Here is a 22,425-nt window from a genome sequence, read left to right as displayed (position 1 = left end):
CTGGACTGTTTCTGGTGCTGGTAGCCTTTAGATTATTTTTAATTCATTTATCTGAAAAATGATATGGCTTGTTGTGTGGTTAAACTTTACTAAAAGCCTGTCCAAGACGTTTTTGCTCCAGTTCTGTTGATTGAATTTCATGTATTTTATCTGTTTGTTTAATAGCAACCCAATTGTCTATAGATGTAGCTTGCTAACCATTCTTGCTAGTGTTAGCTAAAAAAAAGGCTCCCTCCTCTCATGCAAATGATTAAAAAAACAAGGTGCCGACAGCCGAAAAACAAGCTTTCAAAAGGGGACATTAAAAGCTTACACTACAGTAGAAGCATCCATCTATTATAGTATGGTGGAAAAGTTATGAGCCACCCCTCCTTTTTTCGTTTTCGCTAGGAAAATTGGAAACAGGTACAGCGATTCATTAAAAAAAATGTGCAAACATACGTGGAAATATAGTTTATAATGCAACATATTATTCAAATGAGCTTGAGAGTCAGTATTTGCTATGACCACCACTATTATTATTTAATCTTCAGCACAGCCTGAAGTCAAGCTTACTAGTAATTTGTTGAGGTACTGTTCAGGAATAATTCTCCAGGCTTCGTGAAGGACATACAAAGCTCTTCTTTGGATGTTGGTTGCTTTTTAATATGTTCTCATTCAAGATCATCCCACATCATCTCATATCATCCCAGTACTTTTCTGTGTTCATGATTCCATCAGTTTTGACAAGATCCCCAACACCACTGGTTGAAACCCTTACAGAGCCTCCACCATATTTTACAAGTGATTGTAGACATTTGCTTTTCTGCAAACCTGCTCCATAAATTTGAACCCCAAAAATTAAAATTTGGATTCATCACTCCATAAGACCTTTTGCCACTTTGTGGCTGTGTATGTAATTTAGCATAGCTAAGCCTTTTCTCCCTGTTCCTCTTCCTTGGCCATTTCTGTTGAGGCTTCAGTGAACCGTAGACGGATCAACAAATGGGCCAGATGCATCTGTCAGATCTTTGTTGCTTCCCCCCCCTATTTCTTAAGGACATGACTTTCAGATCATGTTCATCTGTTGTAAATAGCTGTGCTTTCCAATTGTCCAGTTTTCTGAAATTATCTGGTTCTTTGGGAATCACCTTATTGGTGCAAAAACAATATTTATGCCTGTCAAACTGGACTGTTTGACAGGCATTTGAAATGGGGGAAAAATATGTGTTTGGCACCAATCTGCTAGAAACAAAGTGCCTAAAGATATTTTTTAAATTGGTTCTTTCCCAAATTATCTATTATGTGTAGACACAAGATTGATTTATGATTTAAGTGTCTTGACAAATAAATAAAATAATCCCCTGAAGTTACAAGGAGTGGACTGAAAATGAATGAAAAAGTATCCAATGTCCAAAGAAAAACTCTGAAAGACCTTCAGAAAGACTGAAGAGCAACTGCTCGAGCCTGTCTCACTGGGAACAAAATATAAAGAAATGAGGAGTGGCCCAAGAGTTTTGCACAGCACTGTATGTGTTGAGTATGTCATGAACATGTGTAAAACTGAAGACTTAAACTGATTAAGATGCACCTGACACATGTTTTGAATGTTGTTTGAAAGCAGTAGGGGTGCTTTCATATTGGACAAGTGAACATATTGAATAACAAACTGCTAAATTTGCAGTTGAGAAAAAAAAAACGTGCTCCACACATGTTTATCATGGGACATACATCTACAGGCCGTCCATCCTCTATTCGTGTTGTGATCAGTGTGCGCCCACTGGGGTCGATGCTGGCCCTCTCGTCAGTCGCTCTTCTTTCTATTAGCTTGCAGTCCATGTAAATGGAGACAGCGTTGGTCTGTACAGAAATGCTCAGCTTGTGCCACTGGCGATCAAACAGGGCATGGAGGTCACGGCTTTTAAAAGTGTAGCGGAGAGTGTTCCTCAGCAGGCTCTGGAAAGAAAACTCCACCACCTTCTTGTCGCCGTCAACCACAACATTTACCTGAGATGTAAAGAAGAGGACTGTCACCGCACCATATCTGTGTACATACTCAAACTATTACACACAATTAAAATATATATTGGCACTAACCTGACTGCCTCCTGACTGATCAAATATCTGCCAAAGATACCACCGATCTTTTTTTGTAGTTCTTCTTACCCGCCAGATGGAGACAAGGGAGTACTCACTTGGAAGCCCATTTGGAAATATCAGTCTAAAAAGAACATCAGGAACAGTTACATTCCAACAGAGCACCAATATTAAATTTAACTTTGAAATAATTTTAAAAAATTGAATAACAGTGTCCGGTTTAATTTTTCAGTGCAGAATGTAAGGCACTTTAAAGCTTTCAGGGACTGAATAATGAACCAGCCAATCAGCTTCAGTGATCAATATAATTTCAGTATCCTCTTGCTGAAGAGACATCCACATAAATAAACCTGACAAACTTAATTCCATTTAGCTTGATGTATTTTATACAGGCTTCCCTGTCACTCAGATGGATGAAAGCATATAGACATTGATCCAAAGTCACAGAAGTCAATCTTTTACTTCGCTGACATACGACGCACACGCACAGTTACAGAGGGTTTATGTCTATGACCTCAGCCACTCTGTAAAGTCAAATAACACACCTTTCCTTTCCTCCAGCAGAAGAAAAATACACAGAAAAAAACTGGAATATATAAGAAAAACAATATCATATTTCAAATCATACCCACTCCCAAATGATTTACATCTTATTCACTAACTCATTGCTCAGCCCACACCCTCACTCTCTTTCACTATTTTATACGTTGTGCTAAAAAAAACAAAAAACAAAAAACATTATATCCTTCAAAATACTATAACCTATAACCCAACTCCACACTCAAATTAACAGCCAAAAGTGGAAGAGCATAAACATAATAAATCAAGATCAGCAAAAATAATAATAATGCAATGATAAGGTCATTGAGAAGGCAGAGCACAGCCTGGGGGAGGAAGCGAGAGAGAGTGTTTCCTCAGACAGGTTGGAAATTAGTTTTCACTCCAATATATCATCTCCTATTCTCTCAGAGCTTCCTACCCTCTTCTATTGTGTCCCTTGAATTCTTTGCGATTTTTTTGGTGTGCACGGTACATGACTAAAATGATAAATGCTCCAAGTTAAAGCTCCTGAAAAATCAAATGCTTCCGTGAGGGGCCGAGGACTGGGAAGGTCATTTGTTGCCTAAGGGCTAAAGGATTATTTCAGCAGCAATTCAATATCAAAAGTGACGTGGCAATTTACAAAAGTGAGATTCTGAAAATAAATGCAGTGCAGAACATTTTAAGGCTGCACATACAGTACCTATTTGTACTAAATGGATTACACATCATTTTTAAGGAGCAAGAAACATCATAAAATAAAAGAGAATTCTTATTCGTACCACACTTTACACCCTTTTTCACAAAGTTCTTTCACTGGGCTGGCACAGTTCTCTCTGAGAGGCTAGAGGGTTAAAGGTCATGACATTGTGTTGACTGCTATGGCTAAGTGGCTAAACCTGGAGTTCAGGGTTGGTTACCTTGACCACAGTTTAATTATTTGGTAAAATGCTACTCGGCATGATTTAGTAGGTGATAATGAGTGAATTTAAAAAAAAAAAAAAAGAAAGAAAATTTCCATTTATTTCTCCTGGTTCACAGCCAAAACAGCTTTTTATAATCTCTGTATGTGATTACGCCAACCCTGACCTCATGTTGACTGCCCCGGTGGTTAAGTGGCCAAATGTGGAGCTCTGTGTTACTTGTTTTGACACTGCTTGTCTGATTCTTTGGGAAAGTGCTACTCTGCATGACTTAGAAGGATTTGCATTCAATTTCCCTAGTACACATGCAAAACACTTCCACAACATGCTGTAAGTGATCCTGCCAGCATTTTCTTTTACAAGTCCCATTTGAATAAAAATAATTTGTATTGGGAAATACACTTTGGAACAAAAAGAAATGCATTCCAGATCGCATTCATTAGTAAATCTTCGTTTCAATGCAAACCTTATAATGACTGTTTACTATAGGCTTGTATTTTACAGTGTGAAGAAGTAGGGTCTGGTTTCAAGCCAAAGCAATGGAACGTCCATAGCAGTAAGGGAGAGCAGAGGAAAAACACCTCAGAGCATTACAATAGTTTTGTGTGTGCACAACCATAATAAGAGAAGCACACAAGATCACGCACAGTAACACCCTGACACAAGAATTACACTCAGAGCTAATTCCATTTTTATAAGGAGTGATCATGTGCTTTCTGAAAACTGTCACCACTCTTGGAACGTGCTTTTGACTGTCTGCGTTGCTTGGCTGACACAATGGTTCGACAGAATTATCACAGCAACACCACTTTTCTGGCAGGCAATCTTATGGAAGAGACTTAAGTCTCCTGCCTTGTAATAAATCCTATCCAAGAAGAGTCTTTAAACTGAGCTAGAGGAATCAGATTGCTACAGCTGAAACAATCAAATCTCAAATGCAAGCCTAGTTGGCTCGCGTCCTTATCACTGACATTCAATCTCTGCGCAGTTCAAAGTTGACTTTACCGTGTCAGTTTTTACCCTAGATCCATCATTCAAGCGCCAAATGGCTATTACTTCTTTTTCCCAACGTGAGCCCACCTTATGTGTTTACGTTCGGTAGAAGAGTTTTTTTTACTGGCATGGATTTGATCTAGAATATAGACATTTTACTTTGTACAGCTGAGGTGCACGAAGGTAGCTAGGTTTTGTAAGACGAGCTCATCCTCATTCCTATGGTGTCAAAGCCACTGGCATCCCAGAAGTATCCTTTGGCGTTTTTGGTGTTGTGGCAATAGTGAAGCAGCTTCTCGTCCAAATCCTAACATATGGACACTTGGTCAGAAGTTTAATGCAATGGCTGTGCTTAAAGCACAATTTACATGTAGGGCAAAGGTACTAAATGGGAGTAATTACTAATTACATGGTTTTGATAGCTCTGCATAACCAAACAGCAAGTTAATGTTAAAGCAAAGAGGGCACTCTGCAACTTCCCTATTGGCAACCCAGGTAGAATATAAACTAGTAAACTAGTAGACCACAGTAAGCCTGTATGATGAATAAGCTGCCACAACAGTTACAAATTGCTAAAACTGTCGGTTGCTAAACAAATCTCAGCATAAGCTACATTATAAGATTTTGCAGTCACATTAAAAAGAAGTGCTGATTAAATTCCTGTTTTGCTTGATTTGCATTGTTAACAAAAACACCCCACAAAAGCTACAGTACCTGCTCGAAAGCAGAACTTGGTTCCGATTTGAGCACAAAAATGGAGTCTATTGCAAATTCTACTGAAGCTTGAAGAGCTTGAGTTGCTAAACTATGTACAACAATATGTAAGACAGACAGTTGAGAACCATTTAAACATATTTAAAATGTAGTCCATAGACCAACATGCATTTCAGATGTGAGACACAAGTTAGTATATGATCCAAAGAGAGCCAGAGCAGACATAAATAAGCTATAAAAATGCTGGGAGCAACTGCAACACTCTGCTTTAATACTCTATGGATGAATATGTGTTGCTTTTTGCCGGGCAAATGTGCTCCCTCACACAAATGTTCCACGAGCGTGTCAGCAGTGATCTATGAACCGTAATGTGTATTGTGCCAAGGAGTGGGCAGAACATCAGCCATATCTACGCATCTATTGCTGCATATGCTGCGAGAGGAGTGAGCAATGTTTTACTGGCTGTGGCAGGGGCACTGGGGCCTCCTGCTTCGTGCAATTGCCCTCGCTTTCCCTCCTCAGCTGACATGCAGTATCACCTGTCAAAGCACTTAGATAATTGGATATGAGAGGGATCGCAGTCCTGCCACTATAACCAATGCCACTGTCAGCAGCGTCACCGAGAGGCAGCATCTTCTTGCACTATGGGCCCAGACTGAGTGAAGGGCTGAAGTGAATGTATTTTCAGCTGGTTGACTGAACAGGGAAGCAGATCACAAATCACCTGGCTCAAAGATTTTTTTTTCACCCAGCCAAGGAGGGAGAGGGGGAGAGAGAGGGAGGCAGTAAATGTTTACAGTTGCATATAAAAATACTAAAAATATCCTGCCCTCCTGGAAGAATGACAAAGTGTTCTCTTTCACTGTTACAACCCGAGGACACAAAACAATGAATATCTCAGGATTCATTTTTAAAACCTCAGTATAAGTTATGCAAACCATCGCGCTTTCACTTATGTCCCAGGTCTCATGTGATACAAATGTAAAAAGGGCAATAGGCTTTTATAAATTCTATAAAATATGATGCTACTATACATGTCACATCAGCAGCAGCAAGGTGACGCCACATCATGACCCTGCCAGATGACTGGGGAATAAAGGTCTTCAGTAAGTGAATGTGTCATTTACATAGTCATTTTAATATTCCTGTCTTATTATACAAGCTTGGGACTTTTTTCCCCCATTCCTTTATGTCCCAGTTTTTGCCCTTATGAGATTTCAAGAATAAAATGCAATATATATTAATTCTGTTCAAATTATTCCCCATCTACCAGCTCACCTCACTGCTTGCCCTTATTAGCCAAGGCAAATAGAACTATTGCTCTGAGCAGGGTGTATCTGGGTTGCATCAGTTCAAGCCTTCTGTGAAATTCAGTTATGGCTACACTGTTTATTTTTATTTAGATTTTCTTCAGCCAAATCCAAGAAAGCGAGCTCAAATTCTCATTATAGCCACCACAATAAAGACACACATTAGCAGTAAAATATCATAAGGTCCTGCAATATTTGAGTTATAAGAAATAAGCACATGAAGGAGCCAGAGAGCAATAGCCTGCAGCTCAATACTGATCATAGCCTTGGACACACATTTTTATAGCATGGTTGTATTGTGAGGTTTTCTCCCAGTGAACAATGCGAACATAAATAATGAAGAATGTACACACACATGCACCCCTAGCACAGATGTGAATGCTACCTACTTTGTTGGCTTAATAAGTGGACTGCTTCCTAATCGAAATGATGGCAGGTCTTCTGCGATTGTTCCCTTTCGGAGAAGAAACATTTCTGTGAGATCAAATCCTGCGGGACAGGATTACAATGCGTTACTAGATTTGAACAAGCCGACGTCTACATCCCCACAAAGCCACTGTGTTCATTCGGTACCTACCTGTGATTTCCAGGGGACGATCTAAAACATCAGAAAACCTGCGTTCCTCTACGCTCAGAGGGGGGCATGAGCCATCTAGGGGAAAGCAACCGAGAAATTGTTTGTGTTGGGTGCAGATGTTCATTTATATTTTGAAGCACTTTTGACTAGGATTACAGAAAAGACAGTGAATCCATCACGAAATAATTTCCACTGTGCATTTCTTGTAATTTTTTTAAGGCAAAAACTTCCTAAGGAGAAAAAACACATCAGACCAGAAAAATCCGTTAAAAGTTGTTGTTTTTTTCTGTTAATCTTTAAAAGTTTTGCTAGAACATTAAAAAAAAATGAAGAAACGAGAGTGTCGGATCCAATTTAGAGACGTGGCTACATCAACTTCACAAAAAATGAAATGGAGATCAGCTTTATGCATTTTGATTGTTGTGTAACATATTTATCAATCAAAAGTTTGGATTCAAGTAAAGTCATTGCAAACAAAAACCGATGAAGATGGATTTGGACACAGACAAATGTCTATTATTATAATAGAGTCTAAATATTTCTGTCTACATCTTCTTCAAATTGACATTAATAAAAGATCAGAGTCCAGAGCTAGTAGTTTATTCGTAAAATATCACCATCAATAATCTTATTTTGTTAAAAGGAATATGCTGTTAGGAGCAAAACGTTGCAGACAACAAACCCATGTACCTGATTGTTCGCTCACTGCCATCCCCAAAGCGCAAGGAATGGAATTTAAAGTCCAAAGGAGAGCAGTCCACCTTAACAAGCAAATCATGGCTCTGGCTCTAGAAAGCAGTCCACCTGAAAACCTGGATGGAAACAACATGGCTTTAATTTCAGCTTCAGTTTAGTTAAGTTAAACAATGGATAAACACGCTGTATTACAGAGAATAGCCAAGAAAACAATGAGCCCATTTTATTATAAGGATGCTATTATGTTGGGCAACAGTATCTTTTAATTTATTTGGATTCATTTAGCAATCTAGTGTAGAAAGTTGTTTACATTCAAGTGAGGAAGAAATAATATACACACATCTGTCACATTCTAATCACTTCTTTTCATTATTAGAAACATGACTCCATTATATTATATGCAAGTTGTATTATTGCAGAATTGAATTCAGCACTAACATGCGCCTGATTTTCCTGCTTTACCTAACTCACTTGTGCATTCAAATGTCCCTAAAGCCTTACTTTGGATTTATTTCCGTCACCATGGTGAAGCTGGCGAGTTGTTCGTTGTTTTGTTCTAATTAAGGTTTTCATACAGTGATGAATTCAGATGTTTATACCACAGCAGTGTTTACACTTAGCTATGTTTCTCTTTAAGTTCTGCTTATCCAGCGAGCCAAGCTTCTCCATTTACAGCTTGTAATCCATTCAGTCTGTTCATCTGCTCTCCTCTTTTTTAATCAATATTCCAAATTATATTTACAGTATGTGTGACAGTAATTGTACGATGGGTTTTATATGGGATTGGCTTCTTGATCATATTGCCACAGCCTTGATCTTTTATTTATGTAGTACTCAATCAACACTATGTTCTTCAAGGATATCACATGTGAGTATCAAACCTGGAAACCTCCAGTTACAACAAAGTCCCCTGAACCATTTCACTATGCTGCCAAACAAAATCTTCTGGATTACTCTCGTGCCATTGCAGAGGTGCCACACATTTTTTGGGTAGTCGCACTGGATGGTGAGTGTTTGCTCCAAAGTACAGTCGGTAAAGCACCCTCAACTTTAGTGGGCTTTTCAGACTAACACTTTTAGAAACGACTAGATTGCTCTGCCTGAAAAACTGGGGCGCTGCCAAAATAATGTTGACAGATGAACTCAGAAGGTAAAAGAATTTCGCATGGCTTTTTCAACGACTTTCAAGGACTTCAAGTTGTACAGGTTAAAAAGAATCTGAGTGCACTTGAGGTACTGTGCATGATAAAATCTCATGTTTTATTGTGCTATATTAAAATTATGCATTAAAAGTATGAAGTGACCTCCTAATGAATAAGCAGTTTGGAGGATTTTAAATTTGTGGCAGCGTAGTTGCAAAGACTTTATCTATTTCCACCATGGATGACAACTCTGAAGACATTCCTAAAAAAGATCTCAAAAGGCCCTAATACAGCTGCAGCAAATTAAGGTAATTCCAATATCTATCTTACAAAAAAGGCAATAGAAAGGCGTGTCATACATTTATATATACATACATAATTCCCATCCACCCTTCAAGCCTTCCCCCACTTGATCATAAAGTTTTACATGCAGGCCTACAGTATCATGGCGCTCGGTAATGAAGTGGCCATGCCACTTCCTACAGCCAGTCTATGCAAGCGTCACAGGCAGTACAGAGGTATCACATTCCGTGTCTGCGTGGAGGAGTAATATTATTCTGGTCATTTCTGCAAATGCATGCAACAGACGCGGCTCTGCAGGCGGACCCTGCTGTCGCAGTTACTCCACACCTTTACAAATCGCAGTCATATTATCGAGGTCTGTGCGCGAGTTAAGCTGCAACTTTAAACCCACACGCTCCCCCCGGTGCAGCAGCATGGTACACAGCTGCTCTATATCCGCATCAACTAAACGGACACAGGGGCAGTTTAAGGTAGTTACACGGAGGCTATGAGCCCGTATGTATCACAGGCACCAGGCAAAACCGTGCGCACTTAAGTTGTTCGATCCATCAGTCATTCAGCCACTTTCGCTCAGAGGCAATAACTCAGTGCAACTATGCAATATTCAAAGAAGCGTGTTTCTATGCGCGACCGCTGATTGGCTGTGGGCTTTTGAGCATTTTTTTTTAACAAGTATGAAACGTAGCACTTGATATTCGTTCAGTGTTTAGAATATTACGTAATTTGCGGTTAACAAATAGGCAAAAGTGGTGCGTGTTTACTACTGCAGAGCTGCAAGAAAATCAGAAATAAGCCGTTTCTAAGGCATGGGTCCCAGCACAAGTTACACGGATGAAGCCGGGAGTTTAAGTAGGGAAACAAATAAAAAAAATAAAAAAACAAAAACACACTTTCATGAGAAAACAAGCAAAATATGCTCGCTAAAAGGGGATTTTCAATAAATTCACAAGCTGGTTTGTCCATTAAGCCGTTTTTTCTTCTTCTTTTTTAAAATTTTCGTTTACTGTGAAATTAATTTGATCCATAAGTACTTACAGTATCTGACAAAGTTTCCTCTAAGGCGAAAACAGAGAAAAAAACCGCGACAAAAGCATAGTCCATGTGTGGATACGACCAGTCCGATTCCGGATTCCAAGACTTGGAAATAAAAGTCACAGTGGGATCGCCAGCCCGATCGCTGTCCTTATTAGTTGCACCGAGTGGCCCTCCCACTCTGTCATTATTACTGAAATGTTCACTGACAGAGAGATCAGCAAACAAGACTAGCACACAGTCAAACAGCTTTGATATTCAGTAAAATAAATGCCCAATTGCAGTTCAAACAAACTGTTATTAAAAGAGCCAGGTGCGGGACGGTATTGCACGGCGTTTGATGTATTATGATTTCATCAAAAATCCCCAATAAAGACCCTAAGCATGTGGCTTTACTTGATAGTAAGGTACTTTTATATTAGCAGTAATTAGAATTATCCAAGCCAAGCTTAAAAGTAAATATGTGCAGAATACAAAACGTGTCAACGCGTATTCATGCTGATCCATGCTTACCTGGCTATTCATCACTTTATAAAAAAGACGTTATGCTTTATTATAAAGCGGAATGATGAGCAGGTTTAATAAAGGCAGCTTTCAGGGGCAGTCCCTGTGCTACAGCAACAAACTCAATCCACATACTATTTTAGTTAGAAGACCCAAATGCCATGTTGCAATACTATACTGCTATATGGTAGCCAACAACTTATGTTTCAAATGCAGGTTTGACAGGCTTGTGAGCGTAGACTTTATCCAAACCTAGTGAGGGTTTGCTAATGTTTACCACTGTCCGAACTGAGTTTCGTCACATCCATATTATTGTAATCTCTTTAACAAAAAGAGCTGTCTTTGTTAAAAGTGTTGGTTGAATTAAAACTACTTAGCATCCTAAAGTTTTGTTTAAAGAAAAAGGTCAAGGCACCTGCTCAGTACAAACAGGTGTTCAAGATCCACACATGTAATTGTTTAGACAGATGATTTTCGTGCACCCTCCCCTTCACCACAGGGCCACACACTCCGAGATACACATTCAAGCATTGTGCTAAAAAGAAACCGAGACAAGGGCTTGAAAGAAATTCAAATTCAAATGAAACAGATGGCCAAATTTCTTTGTTTTAGCACAAACATTTCTTTAGAGCTCCTGTAGTTCTTTTAATTTTGAATCGCTATAAGAACTTTTCTCATCTCATGCTTAAAAGTGTGACTTGGTGTGTTAGCACTGGAGTCACAAGAATCCAAATGTTGGAAAATTGTTTTGTGACTGTTAACCCCCCTCCTCCGTCCTTTTTTTTAATGAACTGATTTATTTTTCATCAGAAACAGGCTCTGTACCACCTCCAGTATATGTGTGTGTGTGATTTGGGTAAACTTACTCTTAAAGTAAAACCAATAAATAACGAAATAATGAAAATGACAAGGAGCCTTAATGGTCCTTCAGGATACACTGTATTTATCAGAAATACACTATTAAAAGAGTTTGCATCAGTCAATTTGAATGTAAGCTCTTTGTTTGTGTTATTGTATTATTTATAACAATAATTTGGTCTTACTCGGGAAAAATGGTTGTTGCTGTGGTAACCTAAAGGTGTTACTACTGGCAAAGCATATATACATTCAGCTATTGCAAAATTATTTATTTTATTTTTTTTGGACTGCACCAGTTGCAAATAAGATTGCTTAACTTTATGTATTGGTAGAGCTGAGAAATACAATCCACTGAGTCCTACATCTATTAGAATAAGGAAATAATACAGTTTACAGTTAAATAATTATGTGCAAATACATAAAATGTAACCTTAAATATATAGAATTAATTCACTGTTAATTACTCAGGTAATGTCTGGATTGCATACCTAATTACTGGCCAGATTAGAGATCACAAATTAGGTCGAGAACTTTTAATAAAAGTCCAGCATATTCTGTTCCACAATCTTTGCTTGCAAAGTAATCCTCTCGCAGTGCTGTGAAAAGCCAAGCTGTTGCTGGGTTGCTGCTCTGTGGGCAAAGACAGATTGTGTGTGGTGTATGAGGTTGGGATTTTTCTTTTGCTATCCTAAAATCCTCAGTAAATCATAAGCTGTCAAAACTTTTCAGAAGCATTTCTTTGGGAGCTCCAATGAAATCTGCTCACGGTATTGTCTGCAGATTATCCAGAGTAATCAGGACATTATTTCAAAAAGACACATTGCTGCTGATGTTGTTTTGTCTGTGAGCAGTCCATTTTAAATTCTTGTCACCTTTCCTCTAAAGCATTTCTGAGGCAAACACAGAATTCTCAACAGGTTCCCGGATACATATATATATATATATTTTTTTCTCCATTAAAAATTGAAAACCTGAGGTTTTGCTGTAAACAGACACCTGGTCATCACTTTGGTCATCACGTTGACATTTATTCCCATTTAATATATCTTCTGTATAATTTTTAAAGAATAAAATGCATGCAACATGAACTGAGATACATGAAAATAAGTTATCAGTTCTTAAGCAGAAGTCACTGTCATTTAAAACTTGGAATACAAAAGCATTGGGGTTTTTTTTTTAAATCACAAGAGAATATCCCTCTAGATCTTTTTATAGTTATGGGGACTTGCCCTTTGAAATATTTTTTCCTGGCATTTCAGCTTTAATAGACAGTCAGGAGAGTCAGATAACAAAGGAAAATCGGGGTGGCAAGCGACAGATGCTCATGCTGATTCTGGCCCCAAGATATTAGGTTTACATGTTCAGTGCCCTTAAAAATAATAATAATAAAAAAGATTCAAAGACATTAGAGAGAAAGCGCCCTTTTAGAGATTTTTAACTCCTGTGATTTCCAGAGACTCAATCACACTACATGACCTAATCTACTGTTTTACTTGCAAGAGATGGTGTGGGTGGTTTAGGAAGATGACAGCCGAAAGCCATTTCTGCCTCATAAAAATGATTAATGTGTTATCATAAAAATGCAACAACAACAAAATGATAAACTAAAATTGTCTTTTGTTTCAGTTACAGTGATTTTTCACATCAGATGAGAAATGTTATCAATTGCAGCCTAGCAAATTCTTAAATTTTCACCTAATGATTGTAAAAACTTTCACAGAACTTCAGTTAAAATTAACAGAAAATAGGAACTACTAAAATTTGCACAACTGTATATTGCCTACATATACTAATCTACACAGCTTTAAGCATAATAAAATTGGGCAATTATACATGATGTACCTTGTACTAAGATAGACTAGCTAACTAAAGTAACAGGTGAAAACTCTCGAGTCTCTAGCTTAACCTTCACCCTTTCATCCTCTTTTTAGCTTTGAAAAAGCTTCTTTTGTCAAATCCCTCCAAGTTTTAACTTAGAGAATTAGCGAGCTACCATTGGTTGCTAACAATGACAAGCTGTGTAAACAGTGCGCCCATGCCCAGCGGTCAAACATGCTGCTTGAATATATCCTCTTATGTTCCAAGAATAAGGACTGAGCTGGCATAATTTTACCTTTTAATATTATCTAAACTGAAAAACATGCTCTCAAATTGTTAGCAAGACTTACACTGGCTAGCTTACAGTTAGCTATAGAACTTAGATCATTAGCATTTCTTTCCTTTATTTTTTGTTAAGTTAGCTTATTACTTGTTAAATTATTTCAAAAGATTGCTGGTGAGGCAAAGAAATTTTTCTTAAGAATAGGAATTATATTTTTCTCAAATTCATTTAATTGTACAGACTATACACTAGACAAAGTGCAGGTAAATGATCAGGTTTCAAGGTGCTTTTACTACTAAAACATGCTTCAATACTTTTAACAAATCCGGTCACCATAACGTCTATATGTGCTAATTAAATTAAGGAATACATCTATCTTGTGGTAAGTTTAATATTAGTATGGTTAATAAGGACATTATTTTTTTCTTAATTTAGGTAGTGTTTCATTACTCATTTGATGGTGAAAAAAATGGGGGGTTATTAATGACAGAGCAATAATCTTACCAATTCCTCCTTTACATACATATTTACGTGTAAATGCCAGAGGTGGGACCAAGTCATTGTTTTGCAAGTCTCAAGTAAGTCTCAAGTCTTTATCCTCAAGTCTCAAGTCAAGTCTCAAGTAATGTCAGGCAAGTCAGAGTCGAGTCTCAAGTCACTGGTGTAAAAGTCCGAGTCAAGTCACAAGTCTGAAACTTTGAATTTCAAGTCCTTTCGAGTCTTTAAAAAAAACAAACGAAAAAATAATGTTGCAGTTATGCTAAATGTAAATATTAGACCATGTAATTTTAAAATCTGTGTTTTTCTCAACACATACAAAATAGTGAACTTAGAAAATATACACAAATTGTGAAATTGCACCTCTTTAAAATGCAGCTCAATTAAACTTAGCTCCAAGAATAATTTTCACCGACAGTTCTGAGATACGCTGCATGTTATTCTTGGATGCGGTTGTAGGACCAGCTTTAAAATCGCATGACAAAAATATCATACACATTAAAAAAAACTGTATCACCAACGTAGCCTGGAAAACATTTGCTAGTTAGATGAAGTCAGCTATCTCATCTTAGCATATTTATATGCATATTTATAATTATACGGTTCTTGGAGTGAGTGCATACACTCATGAAGTTTAGTAACTTCAGGTCACTGCAACAAGCCCAGGTACAGTTTACCGACGGATGGGTGCAGGACCTTGAAATGCACCGTGTAGAAAGTAAAGACCATCGTACGTATCATAAGTTTACCAGTCTCACAAATTGTCGTCATAAATACACATTCGTTAACCGTTTATTAATATAACCTTTGAGCTCAACGGTAATTAATTAGTAGTGGAAATAATTTCTGGTAGCATCACAGAAATGTAGCAGTGACAATAATATTGTATGCTGTAATCGTACTGGGCAATTAGTGATACAAAAAACCTGTTTTATCCTGTGAATAAAAGTATGTGTTTTTGTCAGTGTACCATAATAACAGAAGCGAAACGCAATATTGTGTCAGGACAATTCACTATTTATGCACAATAAATAAAGGAGCATAGCACGACAATTTCTGTTCAGCGCCAGACTTGCTTGTAACCTATATCACCAATTATGTTAAGAAAAATGACGCATTAACTACAACAGCAGACTGACCTTTGTGTAAATGCTTGGAGCAGACTAACCTGTGAGCTGGAGTGTTCTGGGACGTTATATTTGATCTTTGAATGGCTGCAATCCAGTCGCCTCTTTGTTACTTCGGAAACATGGCTCGAACAATTTCTCTTCAACGACGTAATCCGATAACAACCGATCTCTTTACCCGTCGGCTTCCCGTGGCTGTCATGCGACCGGCTATTGCAGTTAATAATACAACAGCTTCTTGACATTTTTGTGTTTCTTTTTATCGCTGTGTCTGATTTTAATTGAAAGCCTGCGTGCGCTAGTACCGCTTGCCACGAGTTCCCAGAATCCTTTGCGGTTCTACCCGTGAATGACGTCACATTTTCAATCTCCATATAATATGCATGTTAAATTTTATATTTGGGGTAAAATATCAAGTCTTTTCAAGTAAACCGGTTCAAGTCCAATTCAAGTCCCAAGTCATTGGTGTAAAAGTCCAAGTCAAGTCACAAGTCTTAGAACATTTTTTCAAGTCAAGTCTAAAGTCATAAAATTAATGACTCGAGTCTGACTCGAGTCCAAGTCATGTGACTCGAGTCCACACCTCTGGTAAATGCAGTTTGTAAATAAAACAACACAACAATTTACTTCTTGTAATCTTTTTCTGATTTGCCCTAATACAATATAAATGCACTGAATTTCAAAATAATCTTACAGTACTCTCCTCTTTGTGCGTACGTGTTTCTGCCTGTGTCTGTTTTTCATAGATATGCACATGCATAACCTCGGCAAATACTACTGTTTTGTCAAGCACCTGTTTGCTTTGAATATAATACTAATCGCTGCTCTGAACCTTCATTCATTTCACTCTTGTTAAAGTGGTTTAAGCGCAAAACACCTGCCTGTTTTACAAGATGATTAACTAAATTGACATATGGCAAAGCACCAGACAAAAACATCATATTGTGTGTCACTAATCTGTATGCAGACATAACCACTGATGTGTACCTTTCATGTGCACATAAAAATCACAGAAGCTATTAAGGAGTGTGTTTATCATTTCTGAGAGCTCACCTGGGCATGAAAGCTTCCAGTATGCAGACAAAAAAGAAAATGAATAAAAAGATACAATAATGTGTCAGTTTTGCCTAGAGCTATAGATCTGTGGGGTATTTTTGTAATATGATCATATAATTGGCTTGCGTATTGAAAGCAGTGAAAGAAAATCAGTTGGTTGCCAACTGACTGTCTGCTGTCTGGAGTTGGGCTTTAATGTGGTACGTACAACCAGTAGGCATCAGAATTTTAAATTAACTACTCCTATGTTATTATTACACCAATGGCATTGCATTTGACAAAAAACATTAAACACTGGAAAATATTACAGTGTGTTGCACCTACTTTGTTTGTATATGCAACATTCTGCTTTGCAATTGTGCACTTTTTTAAAATATGTCTGTATTGGGAATTTTCTACAGCCACTGAGTCACTTTACATAAATTTGCTTGTGATGGCCAACTTTATAATATGCAAATGATACACACCCTCTGTCTAGGCTAGGTAAGGTAAAGACAAGAAACACTCAGCATTGTAAAACTATACACGCACGTGCATTCTGGGACCCCTTAGTACCAGCTGAGGATCATTTAAATGCTACCAGAGCTGCTGACTATGTCTATCCCTTTATGACCACAGTACCTATCTTCTGTTGTCTGCTTCCAGAAGGATACTGAACCATGTCACAAAACTCAAAACATCTCAAACTGTTTTTTTGAACCTGACATTGAGTTCACTGTACTCAAATGGATTTCACAGTCAGCAGGTCTCAATCCAACAGAGCACCTTTGAGAATAAAGAGAAGAAAAAGACCTTGTTCATCTATTATTACATAAACTTGAAGAGATTTCCCATTTTAAATTGACTCTTTCATTATAAATAATTTAAGATTTTTAATGGAATATCTATATTGGCATACAATGGCCAATATCCTGTGTGCTAGTGACACACTGTGTACCTAATGCAAGTGCGTCATAGTAAGAGACTGATCGATAACAATGATAATAACAATGTGATTAGTCAAATGAATACATATATTTGTATACATGTATATATACATATATACAAGTTTGAGAAGATATTTTTTAGCACAGCTTTGCAATTTTCTTGCAAAAAGACAAGAAAATACAGCACTGACTAGCAGAATGACTTTAGGAAGTTAGGTGAAGGAATACAAAGAGCCAGAACACCTGCACCTACACCTGCAAAGAAGAAGGTGGTGCTTGATGAATGGAACAAATGCAGTACTTTGATCCGGGAGAGTAGATGTAATGTGTGGGGTTTTTTTCAGTGTTTAATAAGATTTAGGCAACAAACCTATATGTGGTCAGGTTAAGAGGTCAGGAAATAACGTGTTTTAACTTTGCCAGAAGATTTCAGAACAGCTGCCTTTAGTTATTCTCCAAATATTTCCCTCAAGCTGTAAACCTATGACCTCACAACGGCATGGCTGGTCTATAGCGATGAGAGTGATGAAGCGACACTGATAACAATTTAGCAAAATAACCAACAAAGCTATAAGACCATGAGCTCCACCTGTTTTCTGACACAATAAGGAGGAGACTTCAAAGTTTACAGGGAAACAAAGACTATTTTGGCAGTACGCCTTGTGTTCTTCAGATGAATAATAAATGTCAGAATCAGAAGAAAGTGGATGATGGGTGAATGTGATGCTATAATTTAACTGAAGCTGAAGAATAAAGGGGAAAGGAAACAGCTACTGTTATAAAATCAAAATACACATTAAAAAGAAAAGTCTACTTAACTGACAGAAGTATGAACAATGGCTTTCCTTTTTTCTTTTCTTTTTTTTTTTAAACAGCAAGCCCACTTTTAATAGAATTTGGTAGATGGTCTCCATTGGGGCACATTGCCAAACAGCACTAAATAAAGGCATTTGCAGTTTTGAAAGGTTGCATGAATTAAGCAGACCTATATACCTTCCCTGTGCAAGTGAATAATGGGTATATCTTTCATTAGTTTAATTAAAATTCAGGGGCATAAATGAAGCTTAGATATAGGCCTATTGATTTTAGAGAGTTGAATTTATAAGTGTCCAAACCAGTAGTGACCAACTAATTAACTGGTAAGAATGTTCTTCATTACAATTAGTTGCAGGCTAATTTCCTCAATACAATAGATAGCTGGTGCTCATAGAGATGTATTATTTTCACTCTCTGAAACGTTAGAGTCTCAATGTCACCATAGGCTGCTCCAGTGTTCCCCTTGCAAAAGTAATTACTCAAGTAATAATTTAATTTTGCTACAGTAATTCCATACACGGTGAAGCATGGCTGCACATTCCTTGCCTATTGTCATTTAAGAAACAATATAGCTCATAAATGGAGTAGATTTATTTTACCTATTGCACTTAAAACTGTGAAAAGGGAGCCAGAATGAAAAGATGAAAATTCTTTATAGTGAGATAGCATGGGTTTTTGCATGCAAGATAAATTTGATAGGAACTGAAAGAAATGGTGAGTAGCCTCTCAGAAAAAAGAAAAAAAAAATCCCGAGCACATTGTCACAACTCACACAGAGTCTAGAGTCTGGAAAAGTTTATATAGTCCCAACACTGCACAGGTTTGGAGCCCACAGTCAGCTGTTTTGAAAACGTCAGTGACATAGCTTTGAGGAGGCTACAGCTCCTCTAGTCACTAAAATGAAAATAAAATGAAAAACATTGTCTTCCTGTTATTACACAGATATTACAGGTAGAAAAGTAACTATTTGCTGTATGTATTTCTGAAGCTTAGGTGAAAAATTCAACAAACGCGTCAGACACATAAAACAGACCAATGTAAGCGCCTATATGACGGTTATGTACACAATCAAGTTACCAAAGCCAAGAAATAAAAAGAATACGGTCATAAAAGGTACTCATCCAGTGAGCCACTGATCAGACATATACTCTATACTAAAAGTACTAATTAAATTACTTTGATGGAGGCTAATTAGCTATATGGGTCTTTACTGAAAATACACTTAGCTTAGGGAATACTTTCAGCACAGTGACTATGGTGGTGTGGAGAACTGCAGTGTACAATTAACAGGTATACTCTAAAGATAGGCTCTACAAGAGAATGCAGCTTCAGGTGCACTGCACCCTGATTTCTAAAGCCACACTTTCTCCCGTTCAGCTAATTTAATGCTTAATGAACCAGATAAGTTTTCCAAATACACTGGACCAGTCCTGAATGTAAATTATGCTGCATATAAGTCTGAAAATGCACCAGCTCATAGATGCTATTTGACACTTTACAGACAATTCCTTGTACCAGAAGAGCATTTGCAGGAAAAAAAAAGAAAGCAGAGAAAAATAAAAATAATGGGATACAAAGAAATTATATAATTTCACAAGAATATTTAAATGGCAGTCTCCCAGTTCAGCTTACGTGCCATAACTCAAGGTTGAGACAACTGGATAGCCTATTTGTCCCTCAAGTAAGCCAAAATGCCTGTGTGGTTGCACCACACAGGGTTGGGTTGCCCCATAAGCTAACAAAGGTGTTACATTGGTGGGTCTTAACGAAATACATTCAGATTGTTAACATAACCACAACATAATAAGAATAGAGGTGTTACTTCTTTTTTTAAATCTTCCTGCTAGAGCAGGATACTGTATCACATGAAGTAGGCAAAGGAATATGAATATGAGAGGTTAGAATGAAAATATTTCTGACAAAAAGAACAAATAACTAGTAACGCTTCATGGGCATTTAAATTACTCTAACTATTGCAGACTGCCTGTGTTTGTATCAGTGATGAAACACACTGCGCTGGAGTTATATAACAGCACAGATTCATTGCAGCCATTCATATTGAGATGCTTCAGCATAATGCATCCTCTTACTGAGTGTTTGGTGGTTGTTTTCCTTTCAGGACATCACAGGCCAACTTGAGATTTTCCCTTGAGAGTGTCTTTAAGAAGATTTAATTGTATATAATGGTGGAAAGTTGTTGACTGACTGACCTTCTGCTAATGAGACAGGTATTGTGTTGTAATGAATAATCTCTGGTAAGAAGGTTCTTGTGCATTTCTGTTTTACTTCATGTGCTGCATTTAAAGTGTAAAAAATACTCCACTATATCACAGGAAGTTACTTTGTTTTGTTTTAAACAATTGATTGGCTTATAAAATACTGAAGGCTGTGAACTTTTGCATTATGGACAATGAGTGCATAAGCTATTATAGTTAGAATAGCCTGACCTCGACTTCAGCAGCATTAGCAATTCTGCTTTCAGGCAATATCGATCTAATAATATACAATCTATCAAATGCCTGACATTACTTAGTTTCCCTTTTGCCGCCAGAACAGCTCTGTTATGTCAGCCCACAGACTTTGGCCCTCTGGCTGTGTTCTGTGGTGTCTGCCGCCTGATTTTAGCACCAGATCATTTGGGTTCTGTAGTTTGCTGCAGGAGTATGTTGCTGTCAGAGAGTGTTGTTGCCGTCGGGGTGTGGTTGTTTCTGAAGCAATGTTTGGGTGTATGCTGCCTGTCAAAGTGACATACAGTACTGCTTAAAAGTCTCAAGCTACTCCTCATTTCTTTCTATTTTGCCTCCAAGGAACCAGGCTTTCTTCTAAATTTTTTAAAGTGATCTTGAGCAGTAGTTCTCCAGGACATTTGAAGGTTTTTCGAAAATTTTCATTGGACACCAGCTGTTTTTTCATTCATATTTATGCAGTATTAATGCAGTATGCAGTGTGTCCTTAAACATATGGTAAATGAAGGACAAAAACAGAAGTGGCAGGTCTAAAAAAATATCTTCACTAGATAAAAAGTGAAAATCATGCTCTTAAGAAACAGGAAATTAAACTCCGACACAGGACCTGAGAGATGCATCTAGCTCTTGAGTTAATCCATCTACTGTTTGCTGAAGTCTCATCAGAAATGGTATCCAAGGAAAGTTGGCTGTTGAGATGCCATTCTTAAGACTGGGAAACAGGCATCCCAAACTATACAAGAACTCAAGAGGGACTCTGGTAAGTGTTGACAGCCTTCTGTAAAATACTGTGGAGGCTCTATCATGGCTCTATCAGCCAGTGGTGTTCAGGATCTTGTCAAAATTGATGGACTGATGAATGCAGAAAAATACAGTCAGGTAAACGACAATGTCCCCCAAACACACTGCCAATGCAGTAAAAGTATACCTGGAAAGAAAAACACACAATAGAACAATATCATGGATTGGCCTCCCCAGAGTCTGGACCTCAACAATTCTTAAGCAGTGTGGGATCATCTTGACGGAAAACAGAACAAAAGGCAACATCCAAAGAAGAGCTTTGAATGTCCCCCAAGAAGCCCGGAGAACTATTCCTCAAGACTACTTAAAGAAATGACAAGAAAGCCTGTCAAAGAAGGTTCAGGCTGTGCGGAAGATTAAATGTGATCATGTTTGATTTTCAAGTTCACTGCTTTTTGCCTTACATGCTGTATTCCTATTTATAAGAGCATCAATAACAAAAATTGCAGCCAGTATTTCCCATTTTACTACCAAAATATACAAAAATTAGTTAGCTCAATACTTTTCCAAAGTACTGCACATTAATGTCAGAATCTAAGTCTTGCGGAACATCGCAATGTAGCAAGATGATCAATGCTAACCCCTTTATTGGTGATGTAAGCCATAAATAGCAGCAATAACAAAATGCCAGAAATTCAGTTAAAAGAACATTTAGTTGAACATTCAGTCTTTTTAAAGTTAAAGGCAATGTTTTTCTTGTTGAATACTTTTTCCCCTGCTGATGGGAGTTTTACAAAACTATACAGATTATACCTGGAGCTTAAATATTCATTTACTCACTGGGTGTTTTGTGTTGCTTCTAGTCAAGAAGCAGACTAGACTAGACGTGTTGTATTTTATCACACATACTTAAATTCTGCACATCACGATAAAAATCTACGATTATCAGTTCAGCATTGACGCTTGAACGCGCTTCCTGCGGAGACGTCACGGTCAGCTGCCCGTCTCTCCACCGTGGTGACGTTAA

General features: G+C 37.7%; 1 protein-coding gene across 4 annotated transcripts in view; it reads right to left on the bottom strand.

Moving 5' to 3' along the window:
- The window catches only part of LOC146655776 (uncharacterized), a 118,390-nt gene extending 107,948 nt beyond the window's left edge, over positions 1-10,442 (bottom strand). For all 4 annotated transcript variants that reach the window (XM_085428374.1, XM_085428375.1, XM_085428377.1 and 1 more), the window contains exons 1-6: positions 10,310-10,442; positions 7,824-7,945; positions 7,134-7,208; positions 6,946-7,045; positions 2,077-2,200; positions 1,711-1,986 (exon numbers count right to left, since the gene is read on the bottom strand). In XM_085428374.1, the coding sequence (XP_085284500.1) occupies positions 1,711-1,986; positions 2,077-2,200; positions 6,946-7,045; positions 7,134-7,208; positions 7,824-7,911 (663 nt within the window). In that variant the 5' untranslated portion in view covers positions 7,912-7,945; positions 10,310-10,442. The remainder of the gene's footprint in view (positions 1-1,710; positions 1,987-2,076; positions 2,201-6,945; positions 7,046-7,133; positions 7,209-7,823; positions 7,946-10,309) is intronic.
- Positions 10,443-22,425: the final 11,983 nt, after the last annotated feature.

Source organism: Rhamphochromis longiceps, linkage group LG13 (genome assembly GCF_057381845.1).
Source record: "Rhamphochromis longiceps isolate RC_006_pf linkage group LG13, R_longiceps_female_GT1.1, whole genome shotgun sequence".
In the NCBI taxonomy this organism is placed as follows: Eukaryota; Metazoa; Chordata; class Actinopteri; order Cichliformes; family Cichlidae; genus Rhamphochromis; species Rhamphochromis longiceps.
Note: the sequence above shows the minus strand (reverse complement) of the source record. Positions and strands in the feature narration are given on the sequence as shown.